The sequence below is a fragment of the Gopherus evgoodei genome, chromosome 3 (genome assembly GCF_007399415.2).
Source record: "Gopherus evgoodei ecotype Sinaloan lineage chromosome 3, rGopEvg1_v1.p, whole genome shotgun sequence".
Classification (NCBI taxonomy): Eukaryota; Metazoa; Chordata; order Testudines; family Testudinidae; genus Gopherus; species Gopherus evgoodei.
The window spans coordinates 144,961,506-144,982,770 of NC_044324.1; the positions used below are offsets into that span (position 1 = coordinate 144,961,506).

A 21,265-nucleotide genomic window follows, 5' to 3' on the forward strand; every position below is an offset into this window, starting at 1 on the left:
GTACTGCAAATGAAATGATGAACACAAAGGATCAAGTTGTTTCATATGAAAAATAAAGTTAAAAGAATTATTAGTATTAGCATACAGACCTACATCACTCAAGCACATTTTTAAAATGAACATTGCCAAAACTACAAATTCAGTAAAATCAGCCGCTTAAGTTGTATTTGGCAGCACTTACATATTGCATTATCATTTCTGAAAAAATAAAACATTACACTAGAAAAAAAAGAGAAACTTACCACATCAGTCAAATGCATAGCTGTTTGGAGAAGAAAACACTGAGCAGCTCCCCGCAACAAAATTTGATGTGTGATCATAGTGCACTGTAGGACATCTCTGCAAATGGATAAATATGCACCTTAAATTATAAACAGACTAAGTAGCTCTTAAAATACATATTTACCAACTATATGTTAACTGTACTGATCAATATATTTAGAATGCAGGAGCACTCAGAATGTGCACTGCACTTTCTAAATATACAAGATGATATGATTCCTGCCCTGAAGAGCATACAATTGAAAACAAGTTGAGTTCTGATTCTAAATAAACACAAAAAACTTTTGTTCAGTGACAATTAAGGTTGCAATTCAAAATATGAAAAGCATGGAAATGAAAAGGTAAAGGAAGTCTCTATTCCATGTCACATTTACATTGCATACAACACTGTTGGTAAAACATTCCAACAATTCAGAAGACTTTTAATTCACTTACATCTCTAACAGATATTGAAAAGCAATACGTATCCGGAGTTCATTAAATTCTCACTCTAATCACAAAACCTTAACAGAGATCTCAGATGCTCCTGTATCACCAGATTGGCACACTTGCCTGTCATACATTCCATGCATTTGGGAAATTACTCCCTTAATGTTGCTGAGGTCATCGATAAGATTTCGTGCTAGAATTCAAAGCTGATTATGTTGGGATAAGCATTGCTCTTCAGTATCTGTTGGAGACAGAAGCAAAAGCCTTACAGATTGATGGAGTGTATTATTAAGTGTTATAGGCAATGTGAATGCCAGATACTTTTCCCTTAGTTTTTCATTTTCATGTTTCAGATTTTGAATTGGTTGAGTATCCTGACACAAAACTCTAACCATCACTAAACTACATTTTTTGTGTTATTTCCTAGTTCTTTTTATACAAGGTTGGTGTACCTCAGTGGGTAGGCTCCAGGATCAAGCAAGGAAGAGGAGCTGACAAATGACAAATGTATTTTGACACATATCTTGACTAACCGCAGTTCCTGCACCAAGTGAGTAACCTCTTCTTCTTTGAGTAGTGTCCCTATGGATGTGACACTTCAGATTACTTCCAAGCAATATCCCTAGATGGAAGAGGGAGCTTTGGAACAGTCCAGAACTGAAGACAGTACTGTAGAACCAAGTGCTGCTGATGGTGTGTATGAGAGAGTAATGTTTCAAAAACATATGTACTGAAGCCCATGTAGCAGCCCTGCATACTTTAGATACAGGTACATTCTTTGTTAATGCCGTAGATAGTGCCTACAATCTAGCTGAATGTGCTATCACCCTTTGGAGGAGATGAACACCCGCAGCATCATAACAAATGATAATACATCCAGATATCCATCCTGACAGTCTCTGAGTAGAGCTCAAGGACCATGCAGATCTATCCATGAAGGAAATGAAGAGCCTAGGTGACTTCCTAAATTGCTTGGCCCTATCTAAGTAGAAGATCAATGCCCTTCTAGCATCTAGGGTATATAAACTGGATTCCTGTAAAGAACTATGTGGCTTTGGGAATAACATTGGTAGATGAATGGATTGATTAAGGTAGAATTCTGATATAACCTTAGGTGAGATTTTAGGGAGTGGATGTAAAGAGACCTTATCCTTAAAGAATGTCGGGGGCGTAGGGGAGGGGAGATCTGCCATCAAGGCTCCAATCTGCCCGACCCTACGGGCCAACGTAATAGCTACTAAAAATGCTGTCTTCATAGATAAATCCAACAGAGAACAGGTTGCCATTGGTTTGAATGGTGGTCTTGTAAGGTAACTGAGTACCAGGTAGAGATCCCAGGTCGGGGTAGGGTCTCTAATCTGCGGGTTGTCACTTCTCTGACCCTTAATAAACTTAGACGAAACCAGATGAGCAAATATGAAGAAACCATCTAACAGAGAACGAATGGCTGATATTGCAGCCAAATGGACCTTAATAGAGCTGATAATCCAAATTTCCATAGATCCAAAAGACAATCCAGGATGACTGAAAGTAGCATCAAATCAGGCAATTGGGAGTGACAACAACACTAATAGAAGAATCTTTTCTATTTCTGCAGGTTGATCTCTTTCTACTAACACTTGTACTTCCACAGAGCAGGAGGATTCTAACCATGTGAACTATCGGAGAAGCCATGCCCCGAGGTGGAGAACCACTGGTTGGGATGAAGCACAAAACCCGCATCCTGTGACAGGTGACGAGGAATGGTTGGGAGCCTGAACGATAGCTGACACATACGTGTAGAAGGTAAGGGTGCCAACCGTCTCCCAGCCAGGTTGCACTATAATGATAATTCTGGCTGTGCCCTGTCTGATCTTGTTCATCACTCTCAGTATCAGCAGCATTGGAGAAAAGCATAGAAGAGACCCTTCTTCCAATATAGAAAAAAGGCATCTCCCAAGGACTGGTGGCCCAGACCCCCTCTTGAGAAGAAAAGAGGACACTTCCACTTCCTGGAGATGGTGAAGACATCCATTTCTGGCAGTCCCCATTTCTGCAATATGCTGTGGAGAACTTGGGTTCTAGATCCCATTCGTAATTCTGTGAGAAGTGTATGCTGAGGAAATTGGCTCTGAAGGTCTGAATACCTGACAGGTAGGCCACTGAAATCTGGATTTAATGAACTATGCACCAATTCCATGGCTTCAGCACACAGGGAAGGGGATCTTGCTTGTTGATATAGAATGCATGACTTTGATTGATTTGCCCGTGATTAACGGTAGGAAGTCAAAGCAAGAATTCTTGACAGCCCTATTCTCTAACAGATTGACGTGGAGACTGGTTTCTTGAGTTCTCCATTTGCCCGGAGTCGTGAAGGTATGGAGATGGGTTCTCCATCCCAATAGTGATAAATCTGTTGTTAAATTCACTGATGGGGCTGCACTACAGAAAGGAATGCCTGCACAGACGCTAAGTTGATCCTCCCATAGTCTAAGGAGTTCCTCACATGGTAAAGGAACTGTCACCTGTTTGCCCAAGCTGTCTTTGACTGGAGAACAGGTCATTCTGAGCCAACCCTGGAGGCAGTAGAGACACAGCTTTGTGTGATCGGTCACAAAGGTGCAAGCTGCAATGTGTCCCAGCTACTGAAGACAGTTCCTCATAAGTGATACGTAGGGGAACATGCGGGGTTAAGTGCCCCACCTCCAGATTTCTTCTTGGCCTGCCAGGGTGCAAGGAGGAGGGGGCCCTGTCCTCCACTGCACCTGCCCCCTGGCATGCTCAGCCGCTGTCCCTGACAGCCAGGCCCAGGCAGGGAGCAGAAGGGATGGGACCAGCCACTTCTCACACAGGCTGTTCTAGGTCAATGCTCAGGAGAGCAGCTTCCTGAGAGCGAGCCTGGCTGGCACGGTGGTGGCAGCAGCAGGCCGCCCTCTGCCCCGGCCCAGTTGCCAGGGACAGGGGCCGAGTGAACTGGAAACCAGTGATCTGGAAAATTGTTCTTGATGGGCAACCTAGGGATCCCAGTATGGTCATTGGTAGGGCCTGTAGTACAGAAGTGGGGATGGCATGCAGGGTTGGTTCCACCACCCTCAATAATGAGTCCAATCTTCCCTATTACTTCCAAAGAATGTGTTTCTGAAGCAATATGTTAGAGAACCATGAACAGAAATAGAGGAGACTGACTGGAAGCCACTTTCATCCTCCTTCATCTTATCCAATGGAAAAGCACATGCAGAAAATGGTAGAGTCCTGTGGTCCAGATGACAGCAGTCTAGAGATCTGGATCTTAGTACCAAGAGATTCTTAGTACCCACCAGAAGCAGGGACTCCAGTTCATCTGTTATTGAGAAGTTTTTAGTATATCTGAACTCCTGTAGTACTGATGCAGTATTCAAGGCCACAGTCCCTGAAGCTGATGGCTGATGTACTGAAGTAGATGCCGATGGTGTCTAGCATCGCTGCTTGTTCAATGCTGTGGATGCCACATGCATGGGTTCTGTCAGCTATGCTGAACATGGTGGTGCCAGTCACAAGTGTCTATGCTTCCCCTCCTTGCTGACAGAAGGTACCCAGGCCCTACTGGAGAAATGTCTCTCCTTCATGGTCTGGGACTTTACAGTCCCACTAGTACTGGAGAAGGAGTCCTTCAACTCAATAGTACCAAGTCAAGAGATTGAAACTTCAGACATTGTGGATCTCACCTGGACCTTTTGGAGCTGGCTCCTTAAGCTGACTCTTTTTGTAAGCCTTCCCCATCTGGGGGGAGGAGAAGGCCACACAGGAGTTGGGGGGTGTCTCCCGACCTAACTCAGAAGCTGGCCAAAGGGAGTGTTCCATCATTAGCAGTCTGCTTTTAATCTCCCTGTTTTTCCTTGCCCTGGACTTGAGGGCCAGGCAAAAGTTGAACTACTGGGAGACGTGGAACTTCCCCAAGCAATGGACACACTTTAAACCCATCACTCACAAGTACAGGAGAGACATCATTTGGAACCTGGAGAGCCAGGCATTCCCTGCCACAAAAAAACAAACCTACCAAAAAACCTCTCTCTGAGGGGAAAGAGGAGTAAAACAATCCTCTCACTGCTTATCTAACTGTAACTATTTTAACAACTAACTAAAAAAACTATTTTACCCACTATAGAAATAATAGAAAAATCAATGCATGTTCAAGGCGGACATACTATGGCTCCAACTCAGGCCCGAGGAGTTGAGAAGTAACTGAGTGTGGTTTGCCCACATACTCCTATATAGCCTTGGTATGGGGCACAAGGAGGCATAGGACACACACGCAGGCCAAATGGAGACTAACTGAAAATCTCCAAACAAGACCTTGTGTGACACATGCGCACCTGAAGTGGAGCACACTTAGGGACACTATTTGAAGAATCCCAGATTCTATTGCTGACTCTGGAAGAAGCATGAAGCTGAGCAGTTAGAGACTGAATGTGATTGATTATCCTATCTGAAAGGCAATGCAGCCAAATAGTTAAAATCTGGGTCTACCATATTAGAATCCTATTTCTGCTATTAACTTGTTTGCCTAATGCAGTGGCAGCTCTTAATCGTCTACATTCTAGGATCCACATTCATGCCTTTGGTCAACAGTAAGAGCGGGGACCTGCATGAGGCTCATGGTTGTCTCTTGCCTAGCTCACAGAATTTCTCCTAGGTTACAGGGGTATTTGGTGGGTGGATAGGCTGACTGACCTTCCTCTGTCTCTCTCACACACCAACAGATGATTTCATTAGAATGGATGTATTACATCATCAGTGCTAAATATGGTTGGCTCATCTTGGTGCATGTCTTTTTCCATTTATGGAGGAAAGAGTGAAAAGTCATGACAAACACAAGCACTATGTATTTGTAATTGATATTGTATTAATCAGCACATAGGGAACAGCACATGGAGCAAAGCTAAGAGCCCAATCTCTTAGATGTCCTGCAAAAGAGAATCCAAGAAAGATGAAACAATCCATTGAAAAATTTCAAAAAGGGGATTATTTTGGAATTATTGTTCTCTCTGTATCAACTCAATTTTCAAATCAAACATGAAAGAATTCAAATTGTACTCGAAATTTATAATCTAGGTTTTGGCCATGTTAATAAAAGTTTAAAGTGCTTGTTGAAATGAAAACTGATTTAACCTTTTAACTATAAATTCATGACCAATGCCTCCATAATTAATGACAATGTAATATTGCCATGAGTACTGCAAAAGAACCTTCTAATGTTAAACACATAGTGCCTATAACCTATTACCCACTGAAGAGCTCTCCAATTAAATCAAGTTTTCCCTCAAAACTAAAAATTGCAGTCTATGAGTTAATTCACTCCCACTGGGTGGGTAAGAGTTGGAGTGCAAATTGTATTGCCTCTAAGCAAGCAGAGACAGCTTTACCCAAATTGGGGAATTCACCCCTAAAAGAGGGTAAGCACCATTTGAAATATTGCTTTCACTTGGAAGTTCACCAGAGGAGAGTAGCTTTACATTCCAGAGAGTTCTCCACAACATCCTTACTGACAAAGGAAGCCAGGAAATGCACTGAATTAGCGACATCATTCTTGTGCCCTGACATAACCCCTTCCCAGCCAGCGTCATGTGCTATGTGGGTTGTGGTAATTAGCTGCAAAAATGGTGCTGTGTCAGGGCTCACAAAAGGGTTGTGCTTGCTGCCAATACCTCTCAAGGCAGACTTGCTGTCACTAGAGCTTGGCAGATCCATTCAGGAACCAACCAAGACCAACATGGGAGAAAAATGTGCCACAAGTTTCACAGTTTGTCCCTCACATTCACTTTAAATGTATTCTTTAATCAGAATGCTGTTGACTACACCTGTTTAATGCTGCTTAATTTACTACTGTGCTTATATTCTTAGATACTAGGAATATGCGAAAGAGCTTGCTTAATGAAGATGTCTCTTTACTGAGTCAAAACCTCTGAAGAACACAAAAATTTGTATTAGTAAATATGCCATGTAGTCATACCCATGTTGCTCCCAGGATATTAGAGAGACCAAGTGTATAAGGTTATATCTTTTATTGGACCAACTTCTGTTGGTAAGAGAGACAAGCTTTAGAGCTTTCACAGAGCTCTTCTTCAGGGCTGGGAAACTAAGGCATGGCAACACTAGCACTGTCTGCAAAATGTTTTTTTCCCCTCACACCCCTAAGCAACAAACACTCACCTCAAGCGACATAGTTCTGCCAGCATAAACACCAGTCAACACACTCTCCCGTCAACACAGCTACCGCCATTGGTTGAGCTGATTTTATTATGTCGACGGGAAAGCTCTCTCCCATCAGTGTAACACAGCTACTTGAGCAATCTCATGTGTCAGTACAGCTGTGCCACTGTAAGCCTGTAAGTGTAGACATGGCCTAACTCGAAGTGTCACTGCTAAATACAAGATTTGAACTGATTGTGTGACATAAGCAGTTAACACATATTTCAAGGGACCATTCAAGGTGTGCCTCTCCAGACACACGGAGGAAAGGAAGAGTGGAGGGAGCAGCAGCTGGGAGAGGTTGTCAGTGGGTTCAGACTGTTGTAATAAAGGTATAAATCCAGTGTTTCTATTCAGTCCATAATTTTTAGTGTCTAGCACAGCTATGAATTTAAGCTCCCAGGCTCATCTTTTGAAAGTGTTGTGCAGGTTTCCTTTGAGGATAAGGACTCATAGGTCAGATATAGCGTGACTGCTTTGTGAAAAGTGAGAACTTTTCTATTGGACCATAGTAGAAGGGGGGGGAAGGATACAGAAAAAAGTTTCTTTACAAGTTTAAGCTTTCTACTACACTTGATTATTTATATTTTCCCAAAAAGAGTCAGACTCTGCTGTGAATTCCCCAGAATTGTTTTATTAGTCTCCCAGAACCTGTGCATAAGTAAGGGACATAAAGCCGCTGAAGTGTGTTACCTTAGAGAATGAAGTCCTTCTGTACCCAATGCTTTACATGATGGGATACATGCCAGTGCCATAGACAGAAACAAAATGGGAACAGCACACCAGTGCCTACTTGTCATCTTCTGAATAAACTTTAACAGGAAACTACCTTTAAATAAAAGAGCAACCAGAAAAAAAAATTATTTTGTAGGTCAGCTGAAATACTACACTATTGAAACTATTGTATTTTGAAAGAATATCTAAACTGATACAGTAACATTTTCAATGAAAAATTCCATTTTGTATAGCCAGAATCCATTTCTTGTTATTTTGAAACCATTTAAATGATGTAGGTGCAGAGAGAGGGAAAGAATGTGTGCTTTCATGATGAAGATTCAGGGTCAGTTCTACACTGCTTGAGCAAGAAAGCCAAAAAAATCAAGCTCTTAAATAGCAAGGATTGTCTACTACTATTTGGTTTCAATTTTAATATTTAATTTGGTTTTAAATTATCTATTTTATAATGGTTTTCAGCTGTATATTTTAACTGATTGTGCAGTGCTACAAACACTTCCACAGAAAGGACAGTAGCTTTTCAAGAAAACTGAACTGCACAAGCACAAGTGTAAGATACTTTATTTTAAATAAATACTTTTCCATCTACAGTTCCTGAAATACAACTTTCTAGAAAAGCTTATTGACTGTCCATTACTTCTCTTTTAACTATGTTACTTTGCTACAGGAAATTCAATATTTAATTTTTTTAAATGAAAGAATAAAAACTAGAGAAAACAAAATGGACCGCTTAACTGCTGAAAGATAAATTGCTTTCTAAAAATACTACATTTTGACCCTTCCTCCTACCTCCCTTTTTCTTCCTCGTTTGCCTTCTTTCCTCCCTCTTATCTCTTTTCTCTACCTCCTTTTTCCTCCCAACAGGTCAGCAAGGCTCCTCCTTCTCCTGAAAGTATCTGCCATACATTTGTAACACTGTTTCAAAACTGAATTGGGAAAAAAGATTTACCATGTGCAAGCAAACAAGAGAAACTAAAAAAACTCTAATATACAATGCCTATTGTGGAGACGAGACCCAATGGATGGTAGGAAGGGACTTGGAGTACGAGAAATGGCTCAATCCTAGGTTCCGATTTTAAAATGTGATCTGCGTGATCCAAGAGCGAGATTGGGGCCCATCCCACTGAAATCAGTGAAAATTATCTTGAAGTCACTGGAAGTATTTGCCAATTACTTCAATAGAAGGACTGAGCATGAATCATAAAATCATAAAAATGCAGGTCTGGAACAGAGCTCAAGAGGAGGAAGGTTAGTCAGTGGGTTCTTAAGCATTTTTAAAGTATTTTTTCTTTTGTTTGCTTTTGATTTATTTTGCCCTTCTCTTTCTTGTAAACTTCTGACATTTTTTGTTCCTGCTAAAGAAAACAAGAGGCTGAAGCACTGTCTGTATTGCTGGAAAACAGCATGAAAATTCTGAACCCAAAACCACACAGAGCAAAAGGATTATCGCGGAGAGAATTGCATGTCTGAAGTACTGTCACTGAAAAATAACTCTACAGCAACTATACAAATCCCTGCATTATGACTGCCCACTAAGACTAATCCAGAATCATATACTGCACAGCTGAGAAATAACGATATGATGCGTACGCAGATCAGACACTTAGAACCAAAGTTCCATCACTGAGAGGGAAGGGGAAAGTTATTTCTCTGTGGTTTTCAATGGGAATTGCTGGGTGCAGAATATTTTTATAAGTCACAGAACAGGAAGGGACCTACTCCAGTTCCCTGCTTTCATGGCAGGACTAAGTATTATCTAAACCAGAGGTTCTCAAACTATGATCTGCAAGCTCCATTCAGGTGATCTGCGGACAGTTCCCTCTAAAGGTACGCACCTGGGCAGTCAGACCCAAGAGGATGAAGGGCCACCCACCTAATTAGGTGCCTGGACTCGTGAGAAGACGCACATGTAAGGTGAAGTGGTGGCCTTGGGGGGGAATACTGGGTAGGCGGGAGGGGGCAGTGAGGTCAGAAGAGGGGGTGGGGGGAATTTGGGACGTGCAGGGTGTGGCGGCCAGAGAAAGAGGCGACTTTCCCCAGCTCCAGGACTGCAGCTGCTGGGGAAAGACGGCCCTCCTTCCCAGCCTCAGCTCTGTGGCTGCTTTGGCAGAGGACAGACCCCTTTCTCCTTCCCAGCCCCAGGTTGGTGGCCGCCATGGCAGGGGAGAGAGGGCACATTCATCGCATTAGAAAAGTAAGACTTCTGATATTAAAATATGAGTTGTGTGCTTTTACTTGTAGAACAAAAAAAAAGTTAATGTATTATAAGGGTTTTTTTAATTCCATATATATATCGCTTTTATACAAAGCACTTTACAATAACTAGCTAACGGTACAAACAACATTTGGAAAGATCATTAAGTGGTCGATTTTCAAGTGATCCGCAAAAAGAAAAGTTTGAGAACCAGTGATCTAGACAATCCCTGATAGATGTTTGTCTAACCTGGTCTTAAAAATCTCCAATGATGGAGATTCCACCACCTCCCTAGGCAATTTATTCCACACCTTAATCACCCTGACAGCTAGGGAGTTTTTCCTAATGTCTGACCTAAACTGCCCTTGCTGCAATTTAAGCCCATTGCTTCTTGCCCTATCCTTAGAGGTTAAGGAGAACAATGTTTCACCCTCTTCCTTGTAACAAACTTTTATGTACTTGAAAACTATTATGTCCCCCCTCAGTCTTCTCTTCTCCAGTTTAAACAAACCCAGTTTTTTCAATCTTCCCTCATAGGTCATGTTTTCTAGACCTTTAATAATGTTTGTTGCTCTTCTCTGGACTTTCTCCAATTTGTCCACATCCTTCCTGAAATGTGGTGCCCAGAACTGGACACAATATTCCATTTGAGGCCTAATCAGCGTGGAGTAGAACAGAAGAATTACTTTTGGTGTCTTGCTTACAGAGGTACTGAATCTCTGGAGGTCTTCCATGGCACCAATGACAATGATCAAGCTCTGGACACAGACAGTACAGGAGGAGCACTGTGGACCAATACTGACATGCCCAGTGCCCACTCCAAACTGTCGGCTCCAAGAGAGGATGAGTGCCACCTCCACAAGAATACACTTAAACTTGGCCACTCTGTCCTTTTTTGAGTGAGGCTTATAACCTTTGCAAATGTGACATTTGTCACTAACATGTGACTCCAAGTGATTAAGGCAGCTGGGGTGCAGGTCGCTCACCAGCACTGGTATGCTGAATGAACAACGTGATTTAATTCTGGAGATTGAGGCACAGTTCCAGTACTGCTCCCAGTAACGAAAGCTGAACCCAGCAGTCTAAGATCTAAATCTGAAACTTATAACTAGCTAATTATCTTAACTACAGATTCCCTAAACTCTATGAAACTATGCTAAGCAAAAACTAGGTATATTTTACCAAGAGTGAGAGAAGAATTTGGAACAATTGTAGCCTTACTACTGCAACAACCATCATGGTTGGTAATAAGGACCTTAGAGGGGCCGGGGCACCTCCACCCTTTATACCTGCACACAACAGCATTGGGTGCTCAAGCCACCCTAATAGGCACTGCTGAGGGAAAAAAATCTCCAGCAACCATGCACTGGGCATGCACTCACCTACAGTGGAATGGACATGTGCAGTCACTCAAAGAAGTACTACTGCTCTTCCAAATTTGGTGTCTGCCCTGATTGCCAAGTCAAAGGCATAATATTTCATGGAAGTCAATGGGTTACTCCACATTACTGCCTTGCAGTTTTAAGGGATTGGAAGGTTTCTGAGGCAGGCAACAGAGCATAGCCTGCAGCTAGTGGCATATTCTTTGATATGCTGAGGGAAAGGCTCACTGGCCAACTGACAGTAGGTGGAAATGCACAGCATTTCCAGTTGGATCATGAGACTGTTCCAGAGCATGACATGTCAAAATTACTGAAAGATAGACCAAGAGACTTGAATGTTCATCTGCTTCAGGAGTTGCATGCAGTCCAGGATCTTCAGTATCAGAACCTCCAGTGGGTCAAATTGTTTTGATCTGACCAAATGGAGAATCTTTTCCACTTCGAGGAATAGGTGTTCCCGTGGACAAATCCCTGCTTTGTATGATAATTTTTTGAACCTGAAGAGAGGCATCTCTGTCAGTACTGCTAAATTAACCAACACCCAATCAGTCAGGTGTAGTGACTGTGGATCTGAGTGCACAAACTGATCTTGGCTGGAGATATGTCTGGGCAGGCTAGGAGATAAACAGGAGGTCATGCGGACATCTGCAGGAGTTTGACAGCCAAAATTGTCTCAGGAACTATTAGGATAACTAGCTTTGTCCCTCCTGACTTTGAACATTATCTTGAGGAGAAGGGAAAGTGGTGGGAAGGCACAGAGGAGTGCTCAAGACCACTGGAGGAGAAAGGTGGGTGGCAAGGAGTCTGGGTTCACACCTCTTCTGGAGCAGAACTTAGGTCATTTGGTGCTGTCCTCTGTCAATTCTATTATGAGGGTCATCCACTAGCAGAATATGATGAACTTCATAGCCCATTCATGGCTAGTCACTGCATGCTTGCTTAGAAAGCCAGCAGGTCATTGCTGATCCCCAGGAGCCAGTGGGGTTATCTCATGACACCCCTTCTAAAACTTGATGGCTTTCCTGTCAGAGAGGATAATCAGGTGCCTCCCTGTTTGTAAATATAGGGCATGGGTGACAGGTTGTACATCAGAATTCAAACTGTAGAGCTTCACAGACCTGGCAGGAATGTTACACAGGCTAGTCTGATGACCCTCAGCTCCAAGATGCTCATGTATAGTCTTAAGTCATTTTAAAACCAGGTACCTTGCATCTGTAGTTGGTTCACGTAGGCACCCCAACCTGTTCCTGAAGCATCTGTGATAACAGTCGTAGTTGGGAGGAGACAGGGAATGACCCCTTTTTTTATATACATACACTGGGTCAATTCCCCTCTATTCGGCACTGGTGAGGCCTCATCTGGAGTTCTGTGTACAGTTTTGGGCCCCACACTACAAGAAGGATGTGAAAAAAATTGGAAAGAGTCCAGCGGAGGGCAACACAAATGATTAGGGGGCTGGAGCACATGATTTATGAGGAAAGGGTGAGGGAACTGAGATTATTAGGTCTGCAGAAGAATGGAGTGGGGGGGAGATTTGATAGCTGCTTTCAACTACCTAAAGAGGGTTCCAAAGAGGATGGATCTAGACTGTTCTCAGTGGTACCAGATGACAAAACAAGAAGTAATGGTCTCAAGTTGCAGTGGGGAAGGTTTAAGTTGGATATTAGGAAAAACTTTTTCACTAGGAGCGTGGTGAAGCACTGGAATGGGTTACCTAGGGAGGTGGTGGAATCTCTTTCCTTAGAGGTTTTTAAGGTCAGGCTTGACAAAGCCCTGGTTGGGATGATTTAGCTGGGAATTGGTCCTGCTTTGAGCAGGGGGCTGGACTAGATGACCTCCTGAGGTCCCTTCCAACCCTGATAGTCTATGATTCAGTCCTCAAGTAGTATCTAGCAGGGCTAGGGGTGCTACTGTGACGCTTTGGTACCTGTGGTATCTGGACAGGGCATACATGGACCTTAACATAGCTGCATGGGCTTCAGATGAAGTCTGGCAAGCAGCATACATACACACTAACATATGGCCTCAAAGCCCCAGACATGTATGTATAATCATTGTTGGGTTTGACTTTACATTGTTTGCCATCAACTGGAGAGAGTGGAATCTCCCAGTGGGGAGGCGAGAGAGGTTGGGGGTGGCAGCCAGCTGGGAGCCCAGGAGGCAGCTGTGCTCTCAGGAGAGAACTGAGAGTCAGCGGGGAGAGGGGGCGGGAAGAGCCAGCATGGAACAGGAAGCTGAGAGCCCATGAAACAGCCAGGCTATTGGCAGGGAGCTGCGAGCAGAACTGAGAGTCTGGGCTCTCAGCTCCCTATACTGCCCTTCTTAGGTCAGTGGAAGTGCTCCTGTTGAGGACGCACACCATTGACCAAAGGAGGATAGTGTGGACGTGAACCACCACAGTAATTACTCCAGTGGCTGTAAGTCGATCTAATATAGGTTTACGTAAGTTTTTAGTGTAGATGTACCCTAGGTATACCTTGATCATCCGCGACAGATGTTTTTCTAACCAGTTCCTAAAAATTTCCAATGATTAGGATTCCACAACTTCCCTAGCTAACCTGTTTCACTCAGCTCTAAGGTCTGATAGGTGTATCAACACTGATAACGGACCTGGTTTTGACCCTAGTTAGTCTCATGCTCAGAGGCCAGGGTCAACACCAAAGAGAACACTGTCGGAGCACCAAGATTGGTTCTAGAGGAGTCTGTTGTGTCACAGGTTGCTCCCTCTCTCTAGTCCTTGACATTCTGCAGGGCATGAAGAACTTCCCTCTGAAGGCCTTGATGTCTGTCCTTATGGGAGGACACAGATCTCCTTCTTGAGCTTCTGCCTTAGAGCTTGGAATAGACTCTTTCAGTGATTGACTTCAACATGGGAGTTGTTGGTGCCTGATCTGACATTCTTGTTGAGGTCAGCTTCTATCTTTTTTGTCTCAGTCTTAGGCGATGCCTGACTGCTCAGTGGGTCACTTGATAACACTGGTTTGTTCATTAGTAGGATTTTGGAACTTGCTTCATTTATGAACTGTTCCAAAAGGTGGAGTTTCAGCCTTGTCATGTGCAACTTGCACACCGATAATGATCAACTGTTTAGAATGAGCAATTCGCCCAGGGAACAGAGATACCTATTGTATCCAACCATCCAAGGAAATCGTCCATTGCAGGATGGACAGGGCTTGAAGCCTGCAGGTTTCAAGTGCAACATGCAGATGAACCCTGTTAGATTGGGAGCGGGAGGGCTGTACATGGTGGGGGATGTACAGAGAAGGGGCATATAGGGTCTGACCAGCAAAATTTGGTCCAGGCAGGTCACCTCAGATCATGGCAGTTGAAAACAGGAGATAAGAAATGGTTCTGAAAAAATTAGTTTGAGCTACAAACTAGCAAGTTAGACACTCTTCCAGCTCTGTCTTGCTGGCACAGATAGTAAAAGAGAACTGAAGAGACGTTAAAAGCAGCAAAGAGTCCTGTTGGCACCTAGTAGACTAACAGATGTATTGGAGCATGAGCACGAAGAGACGTTGCAACTGTTCTTCCTTTGATGCCCTCACATGGGAGTACAAGGAAGCACAGGGCACACGCACAGTTCCAACAGATACACATGCTCAAAAATTTGAGGTCTCATATGCACTGGGAACATGTGCCTACAGTGGGATCCACACTGACACACACTCAAAGAAGAAGAAATTTTTGTATTAAAATATTTTGAAAACCAGAGATAGACAGACTAAGGAGATTCAGTCTATGATAGTGCAGTACACTAGCAGGGAGAAAACACACTGGTAAACATGTACATTAGATACTGGAAATGGATCCATGACCCTTACTTCCCTTATCTTTCAAAAGAAAAAAAAATTAATTAAAACATACGTCTTTCTTCTTCTGAAAGGAGTGTGAGGTAAGTAGACAAAAACTTCTGTAACTTCATCCCTAAAGGAGGACAAGCGCCTATCAACTGGCCTGGTGATCTGTTTGGTTAAAAACATAAAATTAACATTATGCACTTTATAAGGAGGTATCTCAAAGCCCCTTATAAAACAAATCAATCAAAAATGTTACCTAATTGTCGAGCTTATTAGAATGCAAACAGCCAAAGTAAAGTGTTTCAGTATGAAGAATTGTTTAGGGGGCGGTTTAAGTGCTTCTCATACTTTTAAAAGGTATTGAAAATGTAAATATTGAAACTGAAATACAACAATTGCCATGCCGAATCAGAATTGTGGTCCATCTAGTCCAGTCTCCTATCTCTGACAGCACCAGATGATTCCCAGAAAAAGGCAAGAAACCTTGCAGTACCAGATGTGGGATAATGCAATCGCAATGAAGGTTTCATCTTAATCATCTTAAGACCTGAAACATGAAGTTCTATATCCTTTTCAAAATGAATCACCATTAACTATTTATAATTCTGGATATTCTTGGTATCCATATAAATGTCCAATATCTATTTCTCTACCTTTTTAAAATACGCCTATATCCACTCATCCAGTGCTTCGAGTGCCTATCCCACATGTTAAAAATTACAAGAAAAATATACACTGTTGCTGCAGCCATGTTGATCCCAGGATATTAGAGAGAGACAAGGTGGGTGAAGTAATATCTTTTATTGGACCAACTTCTGTTGGCAAGAGAGACCGTGAAAGATATTACCTCATCCACCTCGTCTCGCTAAGAAAAATACAGACAAAGGACTGCCCATAAATATTTCCAGCTCAACCCCCACCCTGAACAGCCTTGACAAAGTGGGGAACAAGATGGGTTTTGTAGAGTGCTCAGAAGGCAAACAAATCCTACCTCTGGCAGACCAAGGGGGTGGGGGAAGCAAGTTCCAAAACTGAGGCTCTTTCACATAGAATGCACTGCCAGCAGTTCCCTCTTATTTATATTGAGGGAGATCCAGATAGAATGCCTCCACTGATCTCAGCTGCAGCAGAATATCGTAAGAAGAGAGGCAAGCTCTCGGGTAATCAGGTTCCAAACCATTTAGACTTTTTATGGGTTAAAAACAACACTTTGAACTCTACCCAGAAACATACTGAAAATTAGCAGAGATTATGGAGATAACGTGCTCCCAACATGCAACTCCACTTAATAAGCAGGCTACAGCATTTTGCACTACCTTCATCTTCTGAATATTCCCAATACAGCCCCATGTATGACACATTACTGCAATCTAATCTTGAAGTGACAAAGGCATATATTTTTGTGGCAAGGGCCGCAGAAGAGAGAAACAGTCACAAACGGTCACACTCTTCTTGCCAGGTGCAGAAACACTCTTGGCTTCAGCCCCAACCTGGAAATCCAGGAGCAGCCCAGGATCCAAAGCTATCCCCAAACTGCACGTGTTTTACAAATGGTGGTTGCATGCCCTTTATGAGCGGCACAGATGTATGTTCTATTAACTCTTCCAGCTGCTCTCCCCAACCCACCAATGCTATCTCAGGGCTGGTCTGCACTACAGAGTTAGGGTGGCTTAACTACATCGCTTAGGACTGTGAAAAATTTCATACCCTGTGCTATGTAATTAAGCTGTAATTAAGTCCCAGTGTAGACACAGCTAGGCCAACAGAAGCTGTGCCACTGTAACCTTTCTAGCGTAGACATCCTATGTCTATTCTGGTTTGAGTTTGAACAGTCAGCTAATACTTATCCAAACTCCAGGTTCATCTAGGGCACTGGGATAATTAATTCTGCTGTTCTGGCTGGGTAGGATGTGATAGAAACCTAGAGCTGGATGTCATCAGCATACCAAGTGCACTACAACCTATGTCTCCTCACCATCCATTCTAGTAGCCCTCATATACACATTGAAGAGGTCACAATAGATTCTTAGCCTTCAAGATATCCTGTAACAAAGCATTCCAAAATCTAGTTACATAGAAATTTTATCAGTTTTGAATTTGCCACCTTTTGACTTCATTGACTACTCCCTTGTTCTTGTGCTATGAGACACAGAGAAAGAAAGCTCCCTATTTTCATTACTTTCATCATGTCCATGCTTATATTTCTCCTTTCTAAAATAAACAATCCCAATCTTTTCAATCTCTCTGCACATTAGAATTTTTCAATGCCCATTTTATTGCCCTCTCTGAAACCTCTATTTCTGCTGTATCCTTTGAGATAGCACATAGTTCTGAACACCCTTATTCCCAATGAGGATGTACCAGTTATTTATATAATGGTATATTATGGTTTTTCACATTATTCCCCATTTGTTCCTTATGCATTCTAACACTGTTTGCTTTTTAGGCCGTAGCTACACACCAAGACAAAGTCTTCACTGAGCTGTCCACAGTGACGCCAATTTTTTTTTTCCTGAGTTGATACAGTTTGTTTAGAACCCTATGAGATGTATGGTTAACTATTTTTTCCCTTTAAGTGTGTATCACTTTGCATTTATGAACACTGAATTTCACTTGACATATTGCACATTCATCTAGATGGGTCCATTCCTTCTGCATTTCTTCCAGGCCTTCTCCAGATTTGATTAAGCTAAATAACTTTCTGTCTTCTGTAAATTTTGCTACCTGACTGCTTGCTCATCCTCTTTCCAGACCATTAATAAATACAGTAAACAGTATCAGACTTAATAAAGAACCTTGAGGCATCCCACTATTAAACTTCTGCAGAGGATGAAAACTGACCATTTATTCATATGCTTTGTTCCTGTCTCTAAGCCAGTTTTTGATCCATGACAATTTTTTGCCTCTCACCCATGACAAAGTAAGTTTCTTCAGAAGCTTCTTGTCAAAGGCCTTTAAAAGTCTAAAAAATTATGTCAACTGGTTCTCCATGCTTGACTGACATATTTAAAGTGATATCAACCGATATCTCCCATCAAATGTAACGGCTTAATAATTACTAAACTAAATAATCAATGGTTTACCTGCCATAGAGAGAACTTTCTGAAAGTGCATCCATGAATGGTCCAATAATAAACTGGAGAGAGAAAAATTAAATTTACATTAAAACCAATCATGAAATTTTATACATGCACTAACCAGATTTATTTTACTTGTGGTAAACAAGATAGAAGAAGGATTCTTACTGATGAGAGAGACTTTTATCATTACTAACCTACAGCAGCAGGGGATTAAGCAATGAGCTTTGTACAGTCAGTCATTTTTGCTAGAACACCACCACTAAAAGAGCAGCGGTTTGCCTATTTGGTATAGAAGTTGGGCTACTGAGGAGAGGATGTAATTTGATTCAAGGAACAAGAAAGGCATTAATATTAGTTGCACATGGAAGCTGAAAGGAGGAAGAAAGTGAGTCTTCACTGATCACTAATAAAAATGTTAAGTAAAAACAGTCAACTTAAAAAAAAAAAAAACCAAAAATAAAACCCCAACAACTGTTCCCCACTACTGTTCATAAGTAGGGCCCTACCAAATTCATGGCCATGAAAAATGCATCATGGGCTGTGAAATCTGGTCCTCCCCGTGAAATCTGGCTATTGTAGGGGAGACCAGATTTCACAGAGTTGGGTGACTGGAGAGCAGCAGCTGCTGGCCAGAGCCCAGCTCTGCAGGCAGCATTGCCACCAGCAGCAACGCTTTACTTCTGCGCTGCTGCTGGCGGTGGCGCTGCCTTTAGAGCGGGGCACCCGGTCAGCTGCTATCCTCCATCTGCCCAGCTCTTAAGGCAGCAGCACAGAAGTAAGGGTGGCAATACCACAACCCCCCTACCATCGCCTTGTGACACCCCCCCCCCCCACACACACACACACACACAACCCTCTTTTGGGTTGGGACCCCCATGGTTACAATACCATGACAATTCAGATTTAAATATCTGAAACCATGAAATTTATTATTTTTTAAATCCTATGACAGTGAAATTGGCCAAAATGGACCATGAATTTGGTAAGACCCTATTCATAAGTAACCTTTAAGAGTACTATAATTGAAAAAGAAAAAAAAACACATTTTCACTTTGTACATTTCACAGCACTTGGTGTATAGTCAGTTCCTCTACTACAATCCCCTACAATCTATTTTCCATTTGGGTCTGTTTTTCATAAAACAAAAAGGAAAAAAAATTTTTTTACAAAATAAGAAAAAAAAATTAGAACCATAACACTGACAGGAGTACTCAGAGGGATATATTGTAATTGTAGATATTTTTAACCTTTTTAAAGCTGACTATTAATCAAGTTGGTGTCACTTTAATGAGATTGACTTTAACTGTATAAATCAGAAATGTTGGCTTTTGAGCTACCTGCAAGCTATTTCTTGGAAGTGGGGCTGGATAGAGTACAGAATAGATGATTTATACCCTGCGAGATGTAAGCGAACTACTAAATCTATGCAAATGCAATATGCTATTACAACAGTAAAACTGAGAGTGTAGTTTTAACAGCTATAATAATTCTTGATCATATAGTAAGACAGACTTTTTTCATAATTTAATATAAGAGATACAGTAAAAAAAATCATTATTCAACAGTCTCCAGGGATATCAGAACCTTCCCATAATAAGGGGGGATTAACTATCAGGCTTCAAAGTCTGTCCTTAGAATAGTGAAATGCTGAGCATGGACTTCAAAACCTCCTCAGTAATCTCCTTCGTGGCCAGATGGTTCTGCTGAACCGAGGTGATCAACAGCTCCAGTTCTGAAAAAGCTGAGGAGCTCTACAGAACTGGAACATCAGCAACTCTCAGGGAGAAAGAGATCATATCCAACCTTCATATAAAAAAAGTCCCAGTTAACTGGGATTCAACTAATTAAGGCTAGACTACACTGGTCCCTGAAATAAGGATTTGTGGCTAAATGACAAGGAACACTGCAATAGGCACTCCTTCTTTGACCAACGTAATCTTAGCCCTGAGATTACTTCTAAATAATGTCATTACTATTGACATAGCTAAACTTGATATGGTTTTATAGAATTTGTCTAACAATAACTCATGATTTAGGTAATCAATTTAGGAAATGTTTCAGGTTAAAATATCTATTTATCCTTGAAAATAGTTGGGAGGGAGGTTGGTTAGCGGAATGCTCTTACCTCTGAAAATCCTGGTGAATTTGGAAGACGTTTTGTTTCATAAATCTCTAGAAATTGAGCAACACCTTCCCTTGTCAAAGTTTTGTTTTCACTCTCAAACATCCTTTTGTAAATGCACATATGCCATGATGGGTGAAACAACCAACAACCTGGTACAAAGATGACAACTTTAACTCGTGTCAAATGATAGCAACATCAGCATGTAATCTGTCTAGTAGTAAATTTTTAAAAAGTGTATCAAACTAAAGCGTAAAATATTGAAGGTATCATGACATGATGGTTGGCCATTACAAAACACTATTTAGAAAGATGTTATACAGGTAGCTATTTATCTGGTGTCTAAAATGTGCTCTTCTCTAAAAACACAATATAAACATTTATTAACATAGCTTTAAAAACTTACCCAATGCTTTCTAGCCTAAAGACTAAAACTAATAGCAAGAGTGAAAAATACTTGTTTCCTTTTCCCCTCCAAGCCACTCCCTCTGTAATTCAAAGCAATAAACAGCTATCTACTGTATTTACTTGTCACAAACTGTCAATCAACTATTTATTTAACAGATTACAATTTAACTTACTACTCATAATTTATTTTGGTTAGATCTTTTTTCCCTTCTCAGATTCACTCTATCATGGTGTATCTTTCCTAGTGTTGCCTCTGGTATCCAGTTCCTTCCTCTCCTTTGTCTACTGCAATGTTGCCCAGGCAGCCTGGCTCAGAACCTCCCTCCCCAACATGTGAGCCAGGGAAAAGAACTTAAAACTGGCTTCATTGTTCATATTCCTGGCTCCCTGGGCCAGGCTGCTGCACTGTTCTCCTGGCATTCTAGATGGCCATCTTATTCTCTAGCTCCCGCTGCTATCTGGCTATCTTAAGCAAAAGTAAACCCAGTGGAAATGGGCCTATTTGTGAGGTGGGAGGGATGAGAATTAAAGGAATTTCATGGTGATAGAATAAGTAACTTTGCTGCAGATACTGGTCTAAACAACACTGACTGTCAGCACTGAAATCAACAGCACCGGTAGGTCAT

At 41.9% G+C, this 21,265-nt stretch overlaps 1 protein-coding gene across 1 annotated transcript in view; it reads right to left on the reverse strand.

The window, feature by feature from the left end:
- TARBP1 (TAR (HIV-1) RNA binding protein 1) overlaps positions 1-21,265 on the reverse strand; it is a 125,860-nt gene that overhangs the window by 93,739 nt on the left and 10,856 nt on the right. Inside the window, exons 4-8 of the mRNA XM_030556916.1 lie at positions 20,235-20,383; positions 18,113-18,165; positions 15,097-15,194; positions 7,612-7,747; positions 243-339 (exon numbers count right to left, since the gene is read on the reverse strand). Of these exons, the coding sequence (XP_030412776.1) occupies positions 243-339; positions 7,612-7,747; positions 15,097-15,194; positions 18,113-18,165; positions 20,235-20,383 (533 nt within the window). The remainder of the gene's footprint in view (positions 1-242; positions 340-7,611; positions 7,748-15,096; positions 15,195-18,112; positions 18,166-20,234; positions 20,384-21,265) is intronic.